General features: G+C 42.4%; 1 protein-coding gene across 17 annotated transcripts in view; it reads left to right on the forward strand.

Moving 5' to 3' along the window:
* The window catches only part of FBRSL1 (fibrosin like 1), a 734,888-nt gene that overhangs the window by 363,210 nt on the left and 351,725 nt on the right, over positions 1-19,953 (forward strand). For 16 of the 17 annotated variants that reach the window (XM_044989412.1, XM_044989398.1, XM_044989396.1 and 13 more), the window contains exon 4: positions 7,297-7,332. The exons of the other annotated variant lie outside the window; for it this stretch is intronic. In XM_044989412.1, coding sequence (XP_044845347.1) covers positions 7,297-7,332 — 36 coding nt within the window. The remainder of the gene's footprint in view (positions 1-7,296; positions 7,333-19,953) is intronic. 17 annotated transcript variants of the gene reach the window in all.

A 19,953-nucleotide genomic window follows, 5' to 3' on the forward strand; every position in this document is an offset into this window, starting at 1 on the left:
CAGTTGTAGCATCTCTAAATAGTTCTCTCAATAAAAAACAGTTTAATTTTAGAAACAGTCATCTCATGTTATTACCCAGAATGCAGTATATGAAATAAGGTTCACACAGCACCAGGAATCCTAGTTTTCCATGATAAAAAAAGCAAAATTCTCCGATTTAAAAAAAAACAAATCTGTATTTTTCTGTGATTAAAATGAAAGGCTGAACTTTAGTTTCCCTAGCCACAATGTGTATATATAGGTATCAGTTGAACACAATGATATATTGTAAGTTGAGAGCCAGAGCTCTGCCACCCAGAGCTGACAGCGGAGCCCTGCCCTTTCTCCTGATTATCTGAATTTTTTATTATCCGATCTGGCCCCAGTCCCATTTAGATCGGATAGCCGGGGTTCCACTATATATGTGTTTATTTTTTTTCACAAAATGTAAAAACTAAAGATTCTCTGTAAAAATGCAAAATCTGTGTTTTTCTGTGGCAAATGGATTTCTAGGATCCATCTGACCATCACTAGTCATCAGTTCTCTTTCCTTATTGTTTCTATGGCTGCTAGTGCTGGGATTCTAATGCCCTCTTTCGTAGGAGGCTCTCTTTTTCCTAAAGGCTTGTCAAGCCAATTACAGAGGTTTAGAATTTACATAATTTTGTATCCATTAAGAAATCCGTTTAGTTTTTAACTGTTGCAAACATTGAAACCCTTTTGTTTATATGAGCATATAAAATGGGAAAATTAAAGAGAGAAGATGAATCAAGTTGTGCATAACATCCAGAAATCACATTGTGTTGTGGTTATCCAGGCAGGTCCTGGTTTCTAATCTGAATGAATACTTGCCAAATGTCAGACAGTGCGTCAAGTCAATTGACCTCATTGCATGAGCACAGAGAAGGGTGTGACTCATTGCATAAAGATGCTCCTGGTTAAACTACAGGCTTATTCACAGCCTCTGTTGTCCCCTCCCTCCTATCCAAAGAGTGAGGTCTGGTTTTATAAAGCCCATCCTGGGAAATAGAAATACTAGATCCCACCAGTATTTAAAGGCTGAAGTTGAACTAACACGATGGTGATAAGAGTGTTATAAATGCCTGGATGGATGGATGGATGGATGGATGGAGAATTTTACCTCCTTGTATCTCAACTCATCCTGCCTATAAAGCTGGATAAATGGCATGGGGCTGTCTGAGGTAAGTTTCCCTGAGTAGAAATTAAACCAAAAATTAGTTTTATCGGGGTTATTTATTAATTCTTCTGAGTGCTGGATAACATCATGCTGTACGGACAGTGGGGAAGATGAATTTGGACCTGTGTTCCAGAGAGTAAGGAGAGTTCAGAGATTAAGGCACTAGCCTAGGAGATCCAGGTTCAGTTCCCTGCTCTGTCATGGGCTTCCAGTATAATTTAGGGCAAGTGATTTAGAGTGGGCTCCACAAAGGTACTTAGGTGCCACTGTGATCCACAGAATTCCTGCTCAGCTGCCGCCTAATCCTAAAGTCACTCAGTGCCTGAGTTTTTGCAGTAACAGTTCCCTAGGTGCCTATGTTCTTGCCTCTGAGCGCACACAATGCTGCCTCTCTCTAGGCACCCAGGCATCTGTCTCCTGCCTAAGCCCCAAAGGGACTCTCAGACTGGGAAAGACAGGCAGTCGGCCACCTAAGTTGCATGCAGGGCTTGGTCTGGGCATGCTCCAAGGCTGGGGGTGGTGGGGTAGGAGAGATCTGAACAGGGATCTGCCACCTCTCAGGTGAGTGCTCTAACCACTAGACTATTGAGTCATTCAAGCGCTATCTCTGGCCCAATTCATATTTAATTATTAAATTATTTAATTAAGTGGAACAACTTCAATAGGAGAGACTGGGGGAGACCCATGTGAGAATATTCCATAGCCTGGTGGTTAGAGCACTCACCTGAGAGGTGGCAGATGCCTTCTTTTCCTCAGGCGGAACGGGGAATTGAATCCAGGGTATCCACATCCCGGATGAATACTCTACTCACTAGGCTAAAGGTTACAAGGGAGGTTTCCTTCTACCTGGTGGTTTGATATGGAGTTAGTAGCCCTCTGAGCCTGTCTAGTGGATTGGGTCCTGCATGCAGCCCAATGCCCATCTTCTCCCTGTTCATAAATTGCTAGCAGAGATAGGCACCTCCCTGCAGCCTGGACTTAGGCACTGAACTCTGAACGAGGGGCAGGGCTTAGCACGCACCAATCTTGTTGGCATCTGCTATTGGCTAGCTTAGGCCCTAATTTTGTGGATCTCATTCTAAGACTACTGTCTCTCCCCATCCATTCTATAGGAGCCTAGGCTTCCAACTCAGGCTTTGTGGATAGCAGCGTTCCTATGATTTCCTAGGAGTTCTAAGAGTTGGGCGACACTGTGTCATAACCTCCAAGTCTTTCTTGTGTATTTGGGCCTTAGCCTTTCTGTGCCTCAGTTCCCCATCTGTAAATGGGAATAAGAGCACTTCCATTCCTCACAGAAGTGTTCTGATAAGTACATTAAAGATTGTAAGCTGCTCACATACTGTCGTGATGGGGATTATGCAAATTTCTTAAATAAAAAAAGACAGATAAAAGCTTAATACCAAATAGTTACTATCCCCAATTTTTAATCTATGTCATGACTCTATTACCCAAACTATCAAAGGGAATGTCTCTTTTGCTTAATCAAAATACAGTTGGATGAAGACATTTGTATTGATACAGAGAGAGTAACTCTTAATAGAAGTTCTTAAAATCCAGCTGAAGATCTTTGGCACAACCATAGTTTTGTCATGATTTTCTCCCACCCCAAATTACAAGCAATGCAGTGTTTGACAGGAATAAAAGAACTTTTGAAAACAAAATTAGTGACGGGATGGCACAAGAGTATTGGTAAGGGGATAATAAAGCCTTTCAAATGTAACGGGTACATCTACACTGCAAAAAACACAACCCAGGGCAGCAAGTCTGATCGTGTATCAACGATTTAGGCTCACGGGGTCAGGGTGTATGCACGACAGGGCTAACAATTGCAGTGTGGATGTTCAGGCCAGGGCTGGAGCTCTGAAGCCTGTTGAGGATGGGGTGGGTCTCAGAACTCAGGCTCCAGCTTGCGTGGGAACATCTGTGTTGCTATTTTTAACCACGTAGCAGGAGCCTACCTGAGACTCACTGCAGTGGAGGTTTGTTTTTCAGTGTAGACGTACCCAAAGACAATGGTTCAACTCCATTTGAGGTTGGAAAACCACTGGAAGGCATTTGACTCCTTGTTTGTGACCTACATGGAAAGAATTATTGCTTGCGTCTCTGATCCTTATGGACAGGTGCCCGTATCAAAGTGTCATCTTATCACAATTAATACTAATTGGCATCCTCGTTGGCAGACAGGCATAGGATTAATTGGGCACGAATTACCCTCTTGCTTCTTAGATGTCACCCCTCTAGAGCAGGGTAGATGCAGATTAGATGGCAATATGAAGAAGTTTGCGCTGCTAGTTGTTTCACAAATGACTTGTTATTTGTACCGTTTGTTTACTACTTTGCATTTCTCAGAGCTTGCCCAATGAAATTCACACCAAAAAATCATGTCTCTTTCATTTTCAGGCAGCACAGTGGTGCAGCATTATGTCATTTGGGTTGCAAACCAGGGGAAATGCTTATTTGGTAAAAACAAAACTAAAACAAGATAAAATGATTGGCTTTGATTCGAGTGGGAGAGGCCTATATTCTTGATACTGGTGCTCCCAGGTTCATGTCTCTGTGTATGCAGTGATAATTCATTACATAAGAGTTGAGTAAAGGCTTCAGGATTGGGGCCTGTCGGTGTGTTTAAGTGGATTATCCTGAAGTAATATCAAAAGGATCTCATTTTAGGAATGCAGATCAAAATGCATGGATCAAAATGCATGGATCAAAATGCATGCAACTCTGGTACTTGCACGGCACTTATGATTTGGGGCTTTTAGAGGTTCTGAGTGCAGCAGTTCGATCTGGATTGTTTTTAAAGAGCTTAGAATGTTCCCGGTTCTCCCAGAAACAACGAAAGTCAGGCCTATATTAGGGGACGTCCATGCAAACTGCTGTGGAAGCGGGGGTCTTGGGCTCACATGAGTCTAAATACGTGAGATGTTGGAAGGGATGTTAAGAATTAGATCCAAAGTATTACCAATGACTAGCTTTACAGATGCAGTGAAAATTCTATACGAGAAAAATATCCTTTTCCTGGTCCAGGAAATGTTAATATTAAATTTGTGGGGAGGAGAGAGGGAGTATCTTTGTAACAGTGAGCTTTTTAGCTGTGAAAAAAGTCAATGAAGTGGCATTCGATCATCATTATTTCAGGTACAGCATATTATGCACTGATTGCTGCTTTTGTCTTTTTAAAACAAAGGATGCTCTGAGCTGCATTTAAAATCCCATAAGGAAGCTGGTAATGAAACCTCCTGTTCTTCCGTTTTGCTAAACTCCTTGTCAATGTCTGTGTTTAAACTGAAAGGTCAAGAGAGTTAATACAGCCCCCCTTCCTCACTCCCTCCCGCCCGAGCAAATATGTTGCCTCCTACTCAGTTCTTTGTATGCTTTATTTTTTATGTTTGATATGTTTACTATATTGGCAAGCTATCAAATTGGCAGAACAGGTACTGTAATTTATCTGCTGAATATCTTTATGTAAATGAGGCGATGTTGTTAACATTATGATGAGTTCCCTGGTTTTTAGTTTATTAGTATTTGGGGGTTGTTGGGGGTTTTTTGGTGGTAGCAGCTCAGAAATCCCATAAATGCTACTGCCCTTCATTTTATCACTCAGTAGCTTTATTTCCAGCCACTTTACATTACAAGACTTATTTATAACCCTGAACCCTTAATAATGTTTAGAGGCAGAGGTCAGATCTGTGTGTAAGATGTGAGAGGCTAAAGCCTGAACATTGTAAACAATTTAATTTATGTTACTGCTGTCAGAGAGCTCCCAGTCAAAGCTTCACTGTTCGTATGCAGCTTGGAAGCCTAGGATCTGGGATATCTGAGTTGCATGGCTTCTGTTAGTAAGAATGTGGAGTGATAATACAGAATAGTTGTTGTTAAATTACAGAGGGAAGTGGGGATTACCACTGATGACAATTTTGCAGTCACCTAGCATTAAAAACACAGGATGTCGGTGCTTTGTAACCTTCTGGTAATGTGGTAAATCATGATTCCCGTCATAGCTGCAGTGTGACAAGCAAGTCTTCAAGGTAAACCTTCAACAAGCTGGACTTGGGACAAAATGAGTGGTTTTTCTCTCATGCTTTTCTACTCCACATCTAAACTATATCAAGGCATCTGGGACCATTAGATTATCTCGGAAATGGGCAACTATGACTCCTGCATTCTATCTTGAGCTCTGCCACTAACTGCTCTGTCATGTTGTGCAGTTCTCTTAACCTTTGTATAACTGGGTTTACCCTGCGTGTAAAAGGGGGTTAATAAAACATAGCTATCTTGTAAAGCATCTTCAGAACATGCCAATTGCTGGAGGACTGGCTAGTCACATGGTGCTTGTTCCTTTTCTTGCTTGTTCCTGGAGGCCTGAAGCAGCAGCTGGGAACAAGGAGGAACCAGCCTAGCTGCATCTAATCCTCCTCTTTTGTAACACTGAAGCCTAGTAGAGGTATCAGCCACAGAGAGAGAGAGAGAGTAAAGACCACAGAAACAGGCAATGAGACAGCTCAACAACATATCCAGAGGGAAAAAAGGACCAGGTGGCTGGGCAGTCTGTCCAGTGAATCAGAGGAGAAAGGGAATCAAGTGGCAGAATAGCGTGTGCAGGGGAGAGGAGAGTAGGGGCTCAGAGACGTGGAGAAGTGTGGACGGGGGGTGGGGGTGGATTAGAGCAGATGGGAGGAGGGAGATGAAATGAAGAGCAAACTTACAGTATGGTTTAATTGTACTCAAAAGGGACAGAATTTATGAAAGCTGCTTAAGATAGAGCAGAGCATTCCCAGTATTGCTGCTCCATGCAAGCGGTTAGTGCAGTTATCACAAGGGAGCTATCACAGTGAAGAATGGGAAGAGGAGGTGGTTTGTGCAATCACTGGCCGGCATAGAGGGGGTTTGCTCGTTGTGAGCGGGAGGAGAGGTCTGGCTGCATGATCTTAAGTGGGGAGGGAGGTGGTCCATGAGACAATTTATCTGGCCCGAATTCAAGATTCCTAAGGGCAGGTCTACACTTAAAACGGTGCATCAATTCAGCTGTAACGCTTAAGTGAAGACACTCCTATGCCAATGGGAGAGTTTCTCCCATTGGCGTAGTTAGCTACAACCTCTCACAGAGGTGGATTATGTCGACAGGACAAGCTCTCCCGCCGACATAGCGCTGTTTACACTGGGGGTTAGGTCGGTGTAACTACATCACTCAGGGGTGTGGATTTTTCACGTGGCCCAAGTGTCTGCTTAAGTCCCTTGAGATATGTCTACACTGCAATCAGGCTAACCTGTGCTGCCAAACTTCTCTGCTATTGTAATTCACACGAGCTAGATCAAAGCTACCTTGGGTATGTCTGCACTAGGGTGACCAGATAGCAAGGGTGAAAAATCGGGACGAGGGTGGGGGGTAGTTGGCACCTGTATAAGACAAAGCCCCAAATATCGGGACTGTCCCTATAAAATTGGGACATCTGGTCACCCTAGTCTGCACTTGCTGCTGTCACACCTTTGATTGCAGTGTAGAAATACCCTTTGAAGTCAAACTTAGGGCATGGTTACTCTAGAAGCTTAACTACTCCAGCCTCCACTTGTGGCAGTAGCTATGTCGGTAGGAGAAGCTATCCACACCATCACTTATGTTGGTGTAACTTATGTCACTCGGAGGGGGGGGGTGGGAATAAATCACCCCCCTGAGCGACATAAGTTACACCGACATAAGCTGTAATATAGATATAGCCTTAAATTCTGTACTGGATGGGGATGAATTTAAGCACATCCTGATTACATTCTTGAATCGGGGCTTCTGCTAAGGTGTGGGCCACACTATGAATAAATGTGAGAGACCCCACCTCAATTGAAAAGAGCTACTGAACCCCAAATGACCCCCCCACAATATATATATAGTTTGTCACAATTTAAGTGTTAAAATAGCCTTTGAGCCAGCACCTGGAAATGCTCTTTGACTGTTACAAAGTGACTGGGGCAGCAACATGGAGAATGCCAGAAAATAACTGAAGAGGTGCTTAGTTGTAAAGTTTTCCCCAAAAAAATTGGGTTGGGGGGAAATCTCAATGTTACTTATATTACATTACACATAATCTCTCGCATTACTTATTGTGGCATATTGTTTCCTCCTACAGAGTTCTGCTCAATCGCTTTCAGGAAGAGGCTATTCCGTAAGTCATTTTACAGCTAATTCTTTCACTATTGTTGCTGTTGATTGCAGAGGTTTATATTACCTGTTGCATATCCACTGACACTAAGGGAATACAAAACATGAAAAATAAGCTTTGAGCAAAGCACTGTCTTGTGTTTCTAGCAAGCGACACCTTCTGCACACGAGGGAACAGTGAATTGCCTATTTTCAAGTCTCTTGAATTTTGTTTTCTTCATGGGTTTTTTTCCCCCGAACTACTTTTGACTAGTCAATCAGGTAATGACAATTTAAGAAACAAAAAGGAGATTTTTCTAAGATAGATGCCTCTCTCCCATTGATTTTCTAACTACCCCTTTGTGCCTTTGAAAATATTCCACCCAAAATCAAATTTAAAAAATGTTAAATTCTCTTGCTGGCAAACACTGTGCTGTATAACTGGTCAGAACAGAATAAATTTCACTTGATTTGAAAACAGGGTAACATGATTGTTTTTGCCTCCAGTAAACCAGGATGCCATAATTATAGGCAATGTTATAGGCCGTGAGGTTCAAAAGTAGATGCATGCAGATGCAGTTCCACAATGGTTTTTAAATGGCCATTTGTATGTGCAGATACTTGAAGTTATTTGTATGCACAACGATGGTATTTTTCCATGTAGATGTGATGCACTCATTTGTACGTGTGCCTTGCACTCATCCACCTGAAAATCGGGCCTGCAAGTATATTGTATGGAATTTATATGAGACAAGTGACACACAGGTATACGTTGTTTATTTAAGACATCACTAAAGCCCTGGATTTGTATTACACACAACTCTTAGGAGAAATGTATGGCATTTAGATGCATGTAATGACATTGCTGGTCTCCTATCAAGTCATGTATTCTCTGATTATTGGTGCAGAGGTTGTAAGTGAAGTGGTTTGATGATCTGAATTAGAAGTGTGTTAACCATTTAACAGTCCCTACATATACTAACTGGCAGTAGTCACTCCTTTTGCAAGATCTGTCACGACATAAGTTTTATCTTCTAGGTGAATGACCCGGAATGTGTGTCTTATATCAAGAGCCACCGCTGCTTCCTTTTAACAATATAGTTTAAAAAGGGGGGCAGGTTGTTACATATTGTTTATGAGGTTGATGTAACAACCTGACACAGAGCCTTTTAAAGTAATTGAGAATGATTCTTTTTAATGATGTATGTTGTACATTTGTCCATTTGACACGAGGGGAATAGAGAGAGATTATCTGAGTAATGTGATGGAACCTGTGCGTGTCCAGCTGGTGTGATGTATACATTAACATTGGGAAGCTGTTAGATGTGTCCCAGTTTCAGAGTGACAGCATCACACACATACTCTTGTGACAGAGGCACAAGGCAGTGTGAAGTGCATTGGCATGATAGTATCATATGATTTGGAGTCTAAAGGCTTTACAAATAATATTTTGGAGATGTTGTTGCTGCTGTTGACATGCATCTCAAATATCTTGCAGTCAAAATATTTATTGTATCTCAGGTGAGTGTCATTGCTTAACTCACTTGCCGCATGAGATCTTTTGCTCTAGCATGAAGATTCAAATGTACGTGTGCAAAATAGAGCAGTTAATCTCCCATACATTTGAAGGGCTGGATCCATCTAGACCAGGGGTTGGCAACCTTTCAGAAGTGGTGTGCCGAGTCTTCATTTATTCACCCTAATTTAAGGTTTCACGTGCCAGTAATATATTTTAATGTTTTTAGAAGGTCTCTTTCTACAAGTCTATAATATATAACTAAACTATTGTTGAATGTAAAGTAAATAAGGTTTTTTAAATGTTTTAAAAGCATCATTTAAAATTAAATTGAAATGCAGAGCCCCCCTGACCGGTGGCCAGGACCCAGGCAGTGTGAGTGCCACTGAAAATCAGCTCGCGTGCCGCCTTCGGCACATGTGCCATAGGTTGCCTACCCCTGATCTAGACTGATAACTCTTTAGGTTATGTCTTCTGTAAAGTGCCATGCATGCCTACGGCATTATATAAATAATAATGAATCACCTTCACAAATTTTATGTCTGGGAATTAAACAATTTCCCACTGGCCATAACATGGGTTTCAAAATCTGAATGGAAAAAGGCCGAAGGATTGTTCAGAAGCCCCTAAACAATACATCATTGGGTAATTTTGTCCGTTGCTGACTGAAAATAAATCTTTTTTATGTGTGTGTCTTTAATAACTGATCTTCAGAAATTATTTAGCTCCTTGTCTGAAAACTGGTTTTGTTCTGTCTCATTTACCCAACCCAGACCACCTCATGGAAGGGGAGAGCTCTTAGCATCCCCGAGCAGTGTTTTGAGATCATGAGTAGCCTGAGCTGGCATTGCTTTTCCTTCTGGGTTGTCATTTTATCTGTTAAATTGCCTTCTGCCTCACCATGTACCAGCTGTTGAGGCTGACCATTTCCCTTAAGACTATCATGCTGTTCTAAATTGATCCAACATAAGGCCAAGACTATAGCTTCTAACACTGCCAAGATCCCGTTGGCCCAAACTTAGCTTGGAACCTGACTCTCCCAGGTGGCACTAAGACGTTCTAACCACTGACTCAACAAGACTGGCCAAACTAGGGGTTATCCTTAAAATATCGCAAAGGTTTCATTTTCACAGGGAACTAGCTGTATATTAAGCACTAAATCAGTATTTTGGCACGGCCCTCTGTTTATATCAAAGCCTGTTTGCCAGACATGGTGAAAGCATGTTTAAAAAATAGCATTTACAAGAGTAAGGCACAGTTTCTTTTACTTGTGCCTTTTTCTCTTGATATCTGTGATGGCTTATGTTATTGAAGATTGTCACCTACAAAATGGTACGTAGTTACTATGCAGGGTAGTTGCTCTGGGTTTCACAAAGAGCTGGTTAAATATCAAACTAAGTTGGACGTTACATATTAGGGTTTGCTTTTTTTAAATGAACTTGCTTTGAATCTGCACCCTTTCATGTTTGCTTTTTTCAGTTATCCTTGCAGATGAGTTTACTGTTAGGAACGTTCATATAAACACCAAGTTTGTAAGGAAATATTTACTGGTAAGAGAATTTGAAATCCAAAACCATGAGCCAAAATCCTTATTCAAAGATTTACGCTCATCCAGTCAGGAAACAGAATGCTATGTAAGCCATGTGTCCAATTGCAACATCTCAAATATTGAATGCTTCAGGTGACAGCTTATATAAAAGCTATAGACCAAAGACAAGATTTTCAAATTGGAGCCTAAAATTAGGTAGAAAAATGAATTTAAGCGCCTATACAAGAGACTTAATTTTCATTTGCTGAATAGCCCAGCAACTCCCATTGACTGAGTTTTACTCCTAAATTTGAACATTTTGACCACAGAACTACTGGTGGAAATTGCTTGCCATATAATTTCACAGTTTGTTCACAGATAGCTGGTGATCAGGAAAAAAAAGTGAAATTCATTGATTATAACACATTTGTTATGAATTTACTGCTCAACATAAAGTTTCAAACAAGGATTAATTTTACCTGGGACAACATGGTTATGCAACATATGTAGATGTGTGGATTAGCAAGCTGTTTATCTCATAAGCAGCGTAGCATGAGTTTTTCATGCCCTTTTTCTGTTGCACGTCAAATGTGTATTTTCTCTGTGTTGAGAAATGGAATGGTAGCATATTTTTGGAGGGTAATAACTTACTCTCCATTTCTTTATTTTAGCAAGTATGTGATAAGGCAGTGGTCCCCAACGCGGGGGCATCTTAATGCGCCCGTGTCCTGGTCCCCGGGAGAGCACCCGCCGAAATGCCACCGAATTTCAGCGGCATTTCGGCGGGGATGCATCGAGATGACGATGCTTGTCGCCAACAAGTGATGTCATCGAGAGGCATCGCCCCCGAATTTCGTTGGGGACACCTCTCACTGATGACGCTTGCTGTCAACAAGTGACATCATCGAGAGGCGTCGCTCCCGAATTTCGGCAGGGACGCCTCTTGATGACGTCGCTTGTTGACGGCAAGCAGTGTCATCGAGAGGCGTTGCCGCCGAAATTTGGCGGCATTTTGGCGGGTGCTCCACCGCTGCAGTGGTCCTTCGGCTGGCGCCCGCCAGCCAAAAAGGTTAGGGACCACTGTATAAGGTATTATGCTATGCCTCTCATGTACATGGCTGAGATCAGACATTCCAGCTTTCAGCCATTCTGAGCCAGAAATGTGTTTTTTTTGCAAGCAGAAAAAAACAGATACTTTGGGTAACATCTTAAAACAGGCAAATCCTCTTTCGTACATTTTACTTGTAGACTTGGAAATTCTGGAAATGCTTCACTGATGTGTCCAGTTTCTAGATTTCACTAAGATTGCGCTGTGGAGCATTTTAAAAATGTATTCTTTATCGTGTGACAAGGTGGGTCCTGTGCTTATTGGCATATTTGTTCACCTCAGAGATTCACCATGTGGGTCAGGGAACAGCCCAGAGACCTTCTCCTCTGGTAGAACCCACAATCCAGGTCAACTCCTCCTGTGTCTGATCAGGAGTTGGGAGGTTTGGGGGGAACCCAGGCCCGCCCTCTACTCCGGGTTCCAGCCCAGGGCCCTGTGGATTGCAGCTGTCTAGAGTGCCTCCTGGTACAGCTGCACGACAGCTACAACTCCCTGGGCTACTTCCCCATGGCCTCCTCCCAACACCTTCTTTATCCTCACCACAGGACCTTTCTCCGGGTTTCTGATGATGCTTGTCCTCTTCAATCCTCCAGCAATATGCCTTCTCACTCTTAGCTCCTCGTGCCTCTTGCTCCCAGCTCCTCGCATGCACGCTATAAACTGAAGTGAGGTTCTTTTTAAACTCAGGTGCCCTGATTAGCCAGCCTGTCCTAATTGATTCTAGCAGTTTCTTCTTAATTGGCTCCAGGTGTCCTAATTAGCCTGTCTGCCTTAGTTGGTTCCAGCAAGTTCCTGCTTGTTCTGGAACTGCCCCTGTTACTTAAGGGATCTACTTAATCTGGGACTAATATAGCTGCCTTCGAACATTCTTCTTATGACCCTTTGACCGCACTCCTGTCCCTGTTCTTTTATTAGTTGTCCCCCGAAATTAGTGGGTTTCTGAGGTCCTGTAGATCCTCCCCTTAGGCTGGGGGTGGGGGGATCCTTTAGCATTGGGCGGGCTTCCGCCCGCCCGGTTCCCAGAAACCCAATAGATACAGCCTGGATTTCTCCAGGTGTAAAAAAAAAAAAAAAACCACTCTCCTGTAGCCATCTGGCCTGACCCTCTCACAACAGTTATACATTCGTTTGACACAGTGTGTTTAGGAACTAGTGATAATGAATACAATAACAAATTATTCTATGATTCTAAATTACATGGACTATATGAACACAGCTAAAATGCCTCAACTCTTTGAAATGTAGAGCATGGCTTACAGATAAGTCTAGGCTAAAGTTGTGCTTGGCTCATTTTTGTATAGAGGAGAAGGGGCAGAAGTGGGAATACATGGTAATAAAAAATCTTCAGATAAATCATGTAGCTTGTTTATAGAACAGCTGTATAGCTGTTCCTGTTATGAAATGAAAGGGGATAAAATGCAAACTTAAAAGCACATGGCAGATCCAGGTTCAGTGAACCAAATTGTCTCTGGGTATCCACTGGAGCAAAGTGTTGAAGAATGGAGCTCTTCATTTTATTTTTTGGTTTCCTTTTTTTAAAACTAATAACAATAACATGCACTCGGCAACAAATGCAGCTGATTTTTACTCTATGCTGCTGTAAAATATCAAACTCTGTGCAGCCTAGTCAAATTCCTGGCAGCCCATCAAAATCATTTATATTTGAAAATCATGTATATCAAGGTATGTCTAAAACACATAAGGCTTATAGAGAGATCTTGAGATGATTGTTTCTCTGTTTGGGGCATTCAGACTCATAGTGATTAGTGCATCTTTCCACCATGTTGTGACTTCTCATAAAAGTGAAGTACTTATGCAGACAAAGTTAGAGCCAAGCATAATGTAGGCAACCACTTGCAATTTTCCTGAATGCACATGTCCACCAATACACCTGATGCTTGCTATTGAACACATCTGCAACTCTGCTATAGACCCTTCCTGAGTGTAGAGTCATTCCTGTCAATTTGTATTGAGGTTTTGAGAACGGGTTTCCAAGCAATTAGTAACCATCTTTAAAGCCAGTTGTCTAAGTGACTGCTTCTTACTCTCTACTCTATCTCAACAATTAAGCTCTGCTAGGATAATCTCATCTGTCTGTGTTTGATCCTTGGCTTTCCAAAGCTCAGAAGCAGGACATTCCCAGTTTTAGGTCCTGGATTTGGCTCTTTCTGACTGTCCATTACAGTCAAGTTGGTCAACTTTTGATCACTCTGCAAGGTTCTTTTGTTCATGTCAGGCTTTTGCTGAATGTTGTTTTTTTTATTTCCCTTCTGGTTTCTCTCTCCAACAGCTTATTAGCGGAAGCGTTAGATCAGTGTTAAAGCCCAAGTTGTGTTGTAATAAGAATTATGGGCTCAATCCCGTAAAGTGCTGGGCACTTTCAACTTGCATTGAAGTCAGTGAAGGTTGAGGGTGCACAGCACCTTACAGGATTGAGCCCTAAATCAGGTAATTAATAAATAAATAAAACTTGACAAATAAACTTAGTGCTGAAGGGACTGAAGAAGCCACTAAATTCATAATGATATTCCAGCTGATACTCATCAGGTGCTCTTAGTGCCTCAGCCTGGAGGGGATACTCTTTATTATAGCCACATTCAGAACTTCCCTTGATGTGCTTTCTACTGTTCAGAAATGAAATCCCCGGAGACTGGCCTTGATGTAGTACTTTGCAATGCCATGTTCTCACATCCCAGGGTCGTCGTCTTGTCATGTCCTCATATTCTTCCCACCACATCCGTGCACATGTGATTGGCCGATTGTTGCACTTCGCCAGGTCACTGAAAGAGCATTTGTGCTCAAGCAGCTGGCATCATAGCCTCAAATGATGAAACATTTCCTATCTGCTGCACTCACAGGTATTGGGGCCGATGATGTAGTCCCACTTGATCATTACATCTCTAGACCAGCCAGCTCCAGCGTGGAGTTGATTGAAAGTAACAGCATGTAGTCAGGGCTGATCTGCAGCGGGTGGCGGGTGCTTGACTGGTGGGAACTGGAGTCCACAGGTTACAGGGTCGTTCCCTACTTTTGTTTGCCATAGCTGAACCCTTGTCTGTTTGAGTGACAATGTTAGGGGTTTAATGGTGGTGAGAAAACTTTGTTGTGACTTCAGTTGACTCAGCATCAATGTTACATCACATAGCGGATGTCTTGGATCTGTGCATTGCCTTGTACACTCGACTCTCCTAGCAACTTTCCAGCATTTATCAGGAGGAGCAATATCTGCGAGGCCACAGAGGCTGTTGATGTGGGTAGGCTTAAGGCATCTTGTAATGTCGCAACAGGCAGAGGTAAGTAGAGGGTTTAACTTTTTTGCATGGGGGGATCATGCCCAAACTGCACAGGCGTATTCAGCAGAGAAGTAGCAAAGTGCCAGTGCAGTTGATCACAGAGTGGAGGGGTCTGCACCCCACTTTGAAGTAACCAGGTTGCTGAGAGAGTTGTTTTGTATGCCATCCTTGGGTTTAGTTTTCTCAGTGTGGGCTCGAAAGGAACGTGGGTGGTGGAGAGCAATACTGAGGGATTTACGTAACAAGTATGTTTCGTCCCAAGCCAGCCATTGTTGAGTTCACCTTTGACCCCTCGGTTTTTTAAATGCCATGCACTGACTGACATCTTTGCTGGGTTTGCATGCACTTGGTTGGCTGCATAATACTTGTGTTAAGTACATTCTCCAGAGTACTCTCTAATATGTCAAACTCCTTGTGCTGTGTGGTGCCGCACAGATCATCTGTGTGTAGATAAAGCACCTTGTGCCGGGATAGCTTGCCTGGTCATTTGTGTAGATGTTGACTAATGTAGGTGCTAAGACACTACCTTGGGGGAGGCCACATTCTGTTGTTGCCATCGGCTTTATTGGCCACAAACGTTCACAAAGGCTTGTCTGTTCTCCAGCACGGTCTGTATTAGCTTTGTGAAGTGGCAGTCCTTCGTTGCCATTAGTACCTTGGCAAGGAATCCACAATGATTGACTGCTTCATAGGCAGCTGAGAGATCAACAAACACCGCTCTTGTCATCAGTCTCCTTTTATATCCATCTTTGATATATTGTGTCCAGTTCAGAAGCTGTTCAGTGCATGACGAGCCCGGTTGAAAGCCAGCCGTTTTGTTGATTAAAAAGTGGTTCAATAACTGGTGTGACAGTAGTCTCTCAAACAACTTTAAAATATCACACAGGATATTTTATTGAGATAGGTCGAAAGTTTTTTTTAAAAAGATCAGATGGTTCCTTACCAGGCTTCAAAAAGGCCCCCTGCCTTGGCTTGTTGCCAGAGTTTTGGTATCTCGAGCTGGATGAGAAGGGTATTGGACATAGTCTGGAGCCACTTCCATGTGTGTGAGCTGAAATTTTTGATCTGCTGTTTGGATGTCATCTAGGCCTGCTGCTTTCCCTGTTTTCAGGGCACATGCTCTGATGATAAACGTACTATAAGATAGATAGAGGAGGGAGATGCCAGGTTAGATATCCAAGATGAGGCTCTTGCTCCTTGGGATGAAAATACCATGGAAATAGTTCATTCAGCCAAAAAGGGGATGGACACGAATGGGAAAGTGCCCCAGTCAGTTAGAGAGAAGTTTTGCTGGGGTTCTAGACACACTCCTGTCCAGTTCTCCTCACCCGGGAGAAAAGTACTTCTTACCTAGGGATGCTGTGTGTTAAATGTGGGAAGGAATACTTGAGACTCTAATAGGGATGAAAAAGATCTCCTTGGGGATGGGAGAGAGAGACTATGCCAAGACTATTCTTTTATAAGTTCTGTGCTGTGTGCACACTGCTATAAAATCCCTCCTGTCCTACAGTGAATTTTCTACCCTGCAGGTTTAATTCCATAGGCTAACTCTGAGTTCCTGTTTTTAAAAATTAATAAATAAGACGCCCCATCTTGGAGCACAGGAGAAATCTTAAAGATCCAGGACTATAACCACACATCAATCTGACTCTAAAAAAGTCTTTATTAGGTTTCTAGACACATGCATTTTATTCTGCATGAACCTGGTTATCCTTGTGTTGGGATTAGCTCAAAGAAGCCCTTGCTGCCAAATAAATGCTCTGAGTTTGTTGTATAGACTTCACTTTTAATTCATTGTGCCACGTGAGATCTTGAGTCAAGCTGAATTCAGTGGAAGTATGTTGACTTAAATCCGCTAAGGATCTGGCCCCTTGTCTTTTTGTGATACTTCCACAATCTGGGAACTTAAATGCGCCTGGAAAATTAGCATGCACGGCATTTTGGGCACATGGAGGGCTTTTGGAGTGTGTGAAAAGCCCCGTGGAAAACCTAAGCCAAAAAAAAGTAAATAAACTCAAATACGTGAATTGTACAAATAGGGATGTGCATGGACTTTACTAACACACAGTTCCTTTAAAAGTTCCCTTCTCTTAGAATCTGTTTCCTATTAAATGACATTCTGCTTTTAATTATGATGAAAAGTCCCATAAATTTTCACTCATCTCCACAGCCGTAAATAAGCACAAAGGGCCCTTGCTGGCTAAATTTCAGTCTGTCTGAGTCAGTGGCATTGGCAGAGGGTCTGATTGTGAGGCTCAGAGAGCAGCCATATTGACAACATAACCGATACACAAGGGCACCCCTTTGTTTATAAGACATGAGCATAATTGGATGACGTTGATTTACATAAACTGACAAGCATTAATGCAAGTGCAGCTAGCTGACACGGCAAGACTCTGAGATCCCCTCGAGGGATGGGTCATATGACTCGTCTCTGATTTTTACCACATTTTTAATCCGCCCCCGCCCCCCCATGGGGTGGTGGAAATCCTATCTCTGGTCTGACTAGAAAGCCATGATTATTATACAAACACATCTCCAGAAAGTCCCCCCATTAAGCACTTTTGCATAGGATAGCCTAGCTGCCCACAGCCCTGCATACTGGAATAAAGAGATGTCCTAAATCCATCTTGAATTCGCTAGCCTGGAAAGGACTACATACTGCTGAAGAGGAAAGGCAAAGGGTTTTGAGGAGATCTGGTCTTCATTTCTGGACCTTTATGATTAAGAATGGCCTAAGGTGGTTATGTTGTGTGTATCTCATAGCTTTTCTTATGTAATAGGTCAGCACGTTTCAGTGTCTTCGTCTTCACATTGTTTGTCCTGTGCTCTCTTCTTCTCCATTTCCAGTCTTTCCTTACTTCCCTTTATGTTTTAAAAACAAACAAAAAACAGACTAGCAATTCATCTCAGTCAGGATCCAGCACGCTTATCTGGTGCTAATGTTGCACTAGGCAGTGGTGTTGTTTTATGGGAGAGTGGGGCATTTAGATTTTTTATTTCATTCTGTCACAGGGTTATGCGTGAGCTATGACCACACAGACAAAAGTTTGATATACCCAGTTCCTGTGGACTATACAAGCGGAGATGGCCTGTTTATTACACTTCATGCTGTGGTGGGGTCATCAGAAGAAATTAACATGGTGGGGGGAATTCATCAGCTTGTTTTCTCATATCTTACATGCTTTTATTGAAACCTCCACCCAAAACCACTGAGTGAAGGGAAGCAGCAGAGGAAATAACAGTGACATTAACCCAAAACACTGGCACAAAAGTAAAAGAAAGGGAAAATGATGTGTTATGTTGGTCTAATTAGCAATGGAATAAACAACAGTGTGTGGCGGGGGAAGTGGTCCAGTAACCCATGCATATACGATGTTTGCCTAAGAGAATGTAAGCTAACATATCAGTTGACACATTAATATATAAAGATGTTTTAATTGGTTACTTCAGTAAATACTCTCTCCCCCACGCACACAATTTTTGTTAGCTAGTCCCCATATAGGTCTATGATTGTGTTTTCCATTCATTAAACACCAGCCACAAAATAGTCTGTAGTGGAAAACAGCTGTTTAGTTCTTGTCTGCACTGCAATATGTAAGTGAAGTTTCACCTGGTCTGACTCTGCCCTTCCTGCTCCATCCCACCCCCTATTGATATATTTATATATATGTTTGTTTGTTTGTTAAAGGCCAGAGGCAAATTTCCCTGACCAGCTCCATCGTATTCCTAACAGAAAACAAGGTGCAGCTTTGCAGCTAACGAGACAATAAACCCGAGTCATACCTCACACCTTGGAAGGCTTCTAATAACACCGTAAAGATTTAACACAGTGTTACAAAAGCTGCAAATTGGGAGGGGAGGAATAAGTCTAGTGTACCACATGGGCTGGGATTTTTTCCCCCTACAGTTGCAGACTGACTGCAATTTAACAAGCTATTAAAAATGTACAAATACCTTGATATATGCAGTTGCATCTTCAGGAGGAAGGTAACACTCCATTCACCAGGGGATGAACTTGAGTACAGAAATTACACAGTTTTCAGCTTTAAAAGAAGGGTGGTGGTGTAAGCATGCAGCTCAGTCTCACTGGCTTCAGTAAGAGAACAGCAGCCTGTGATCCCCAGAAGTGGACCAAGATTCATGGTCTGCCTTGCTCTGAATGGCGAGGAAGGGGATCTTTCAGCCCTTGGGTGTGGGGGAAGAAGAGGTAGTGGGGGAGCTGACTGAGGATTGGATTTTTTCCACCAAATTCACTTTTTTGCTAGAGGATAAAGGCAGAAATCCTTGTCAGCTGTACAGGATGCTGTTTGCACTTGCCACCTTCTTAGAGATCCAGCTTCCCATTTCCTGGTGGTTAATTCCAGATACACATGGTGTGACTTGGTTGGCAACTTCTTAGAAACTGAAATAACACCCAGGTGCCCTTCTCTGTTTTATGGCAAATAAATAAATGCAACCATAAATGACTCCTCCTTAAATAACACACAGGGACTGACTTCACCTCGCAAAAGCCAGAAAATTCAGGATAAAGGCAGAAATTGATATAATTCCCTTTTGCTTAGTTATTGCTTCAAGTCAAAGTTGCAGAAACTATCAGAAGTCTGCATCCCAAGAAAGGGGAAAAAAATTCATAGGCAGGAGTTGTAGACCAAGCTGGATGAGCAAGCATCTCAGAGAGGTGATTAAGAAAAAGCAGAAAGCCTACAAGGAGTGGAAGATGGGAGGGATTAGCAAGGAAAGCTACTTTATTGAGGTCAGAACATGTAGGGATAAAGTGTGAGAGACCAAAAGCCATGTAGAGTTGGACCTTGCAAAGGGAATTAAAACCAATAGTAAAAGATTCTATAGCCATATAAATAAGAAGAAAACAAAGAAAGAAGAAGTGGGACCGCTAAACACTGAGGATGGAGTGGAGGTTAAGGATAATCTAGGCATGGCCCAACATCTAAACAAATACTTTGCCTCAGTCTTTAATGAGGCTAATGAGGACCTTAGGGATAATGGTAGGATGACAAATGGGAATGAAGATATGGAGGTAGATATTACCACATCCGAGGTAGAAGCCAAACTCAAACAGCTTAATGGGACTAAATCGGGGGCCCCAGATAATCTTCATCCAAGAATATGAAAAGGAACTGGCATGTGAAATTGCAAGCCCATTAGCAAGAATTTTTAATGAATCAGTAAACTCAGGAGTT

This window comes from Mauremys mutica, chromosome 16 (assembly GCF_020497125.1).
Source record: "Mauremys mutica isolate MM-2020 ecotype Southern chromosome 16, ASM2049712v1, whole genome shotgun sequence".
Classification (NCBI taxonomy): domain Eukaryota; kingdom Metazoa; phylum Chordata; order Testudines; family Geoemydidae; genus Mauremys; species Mauremys mutica.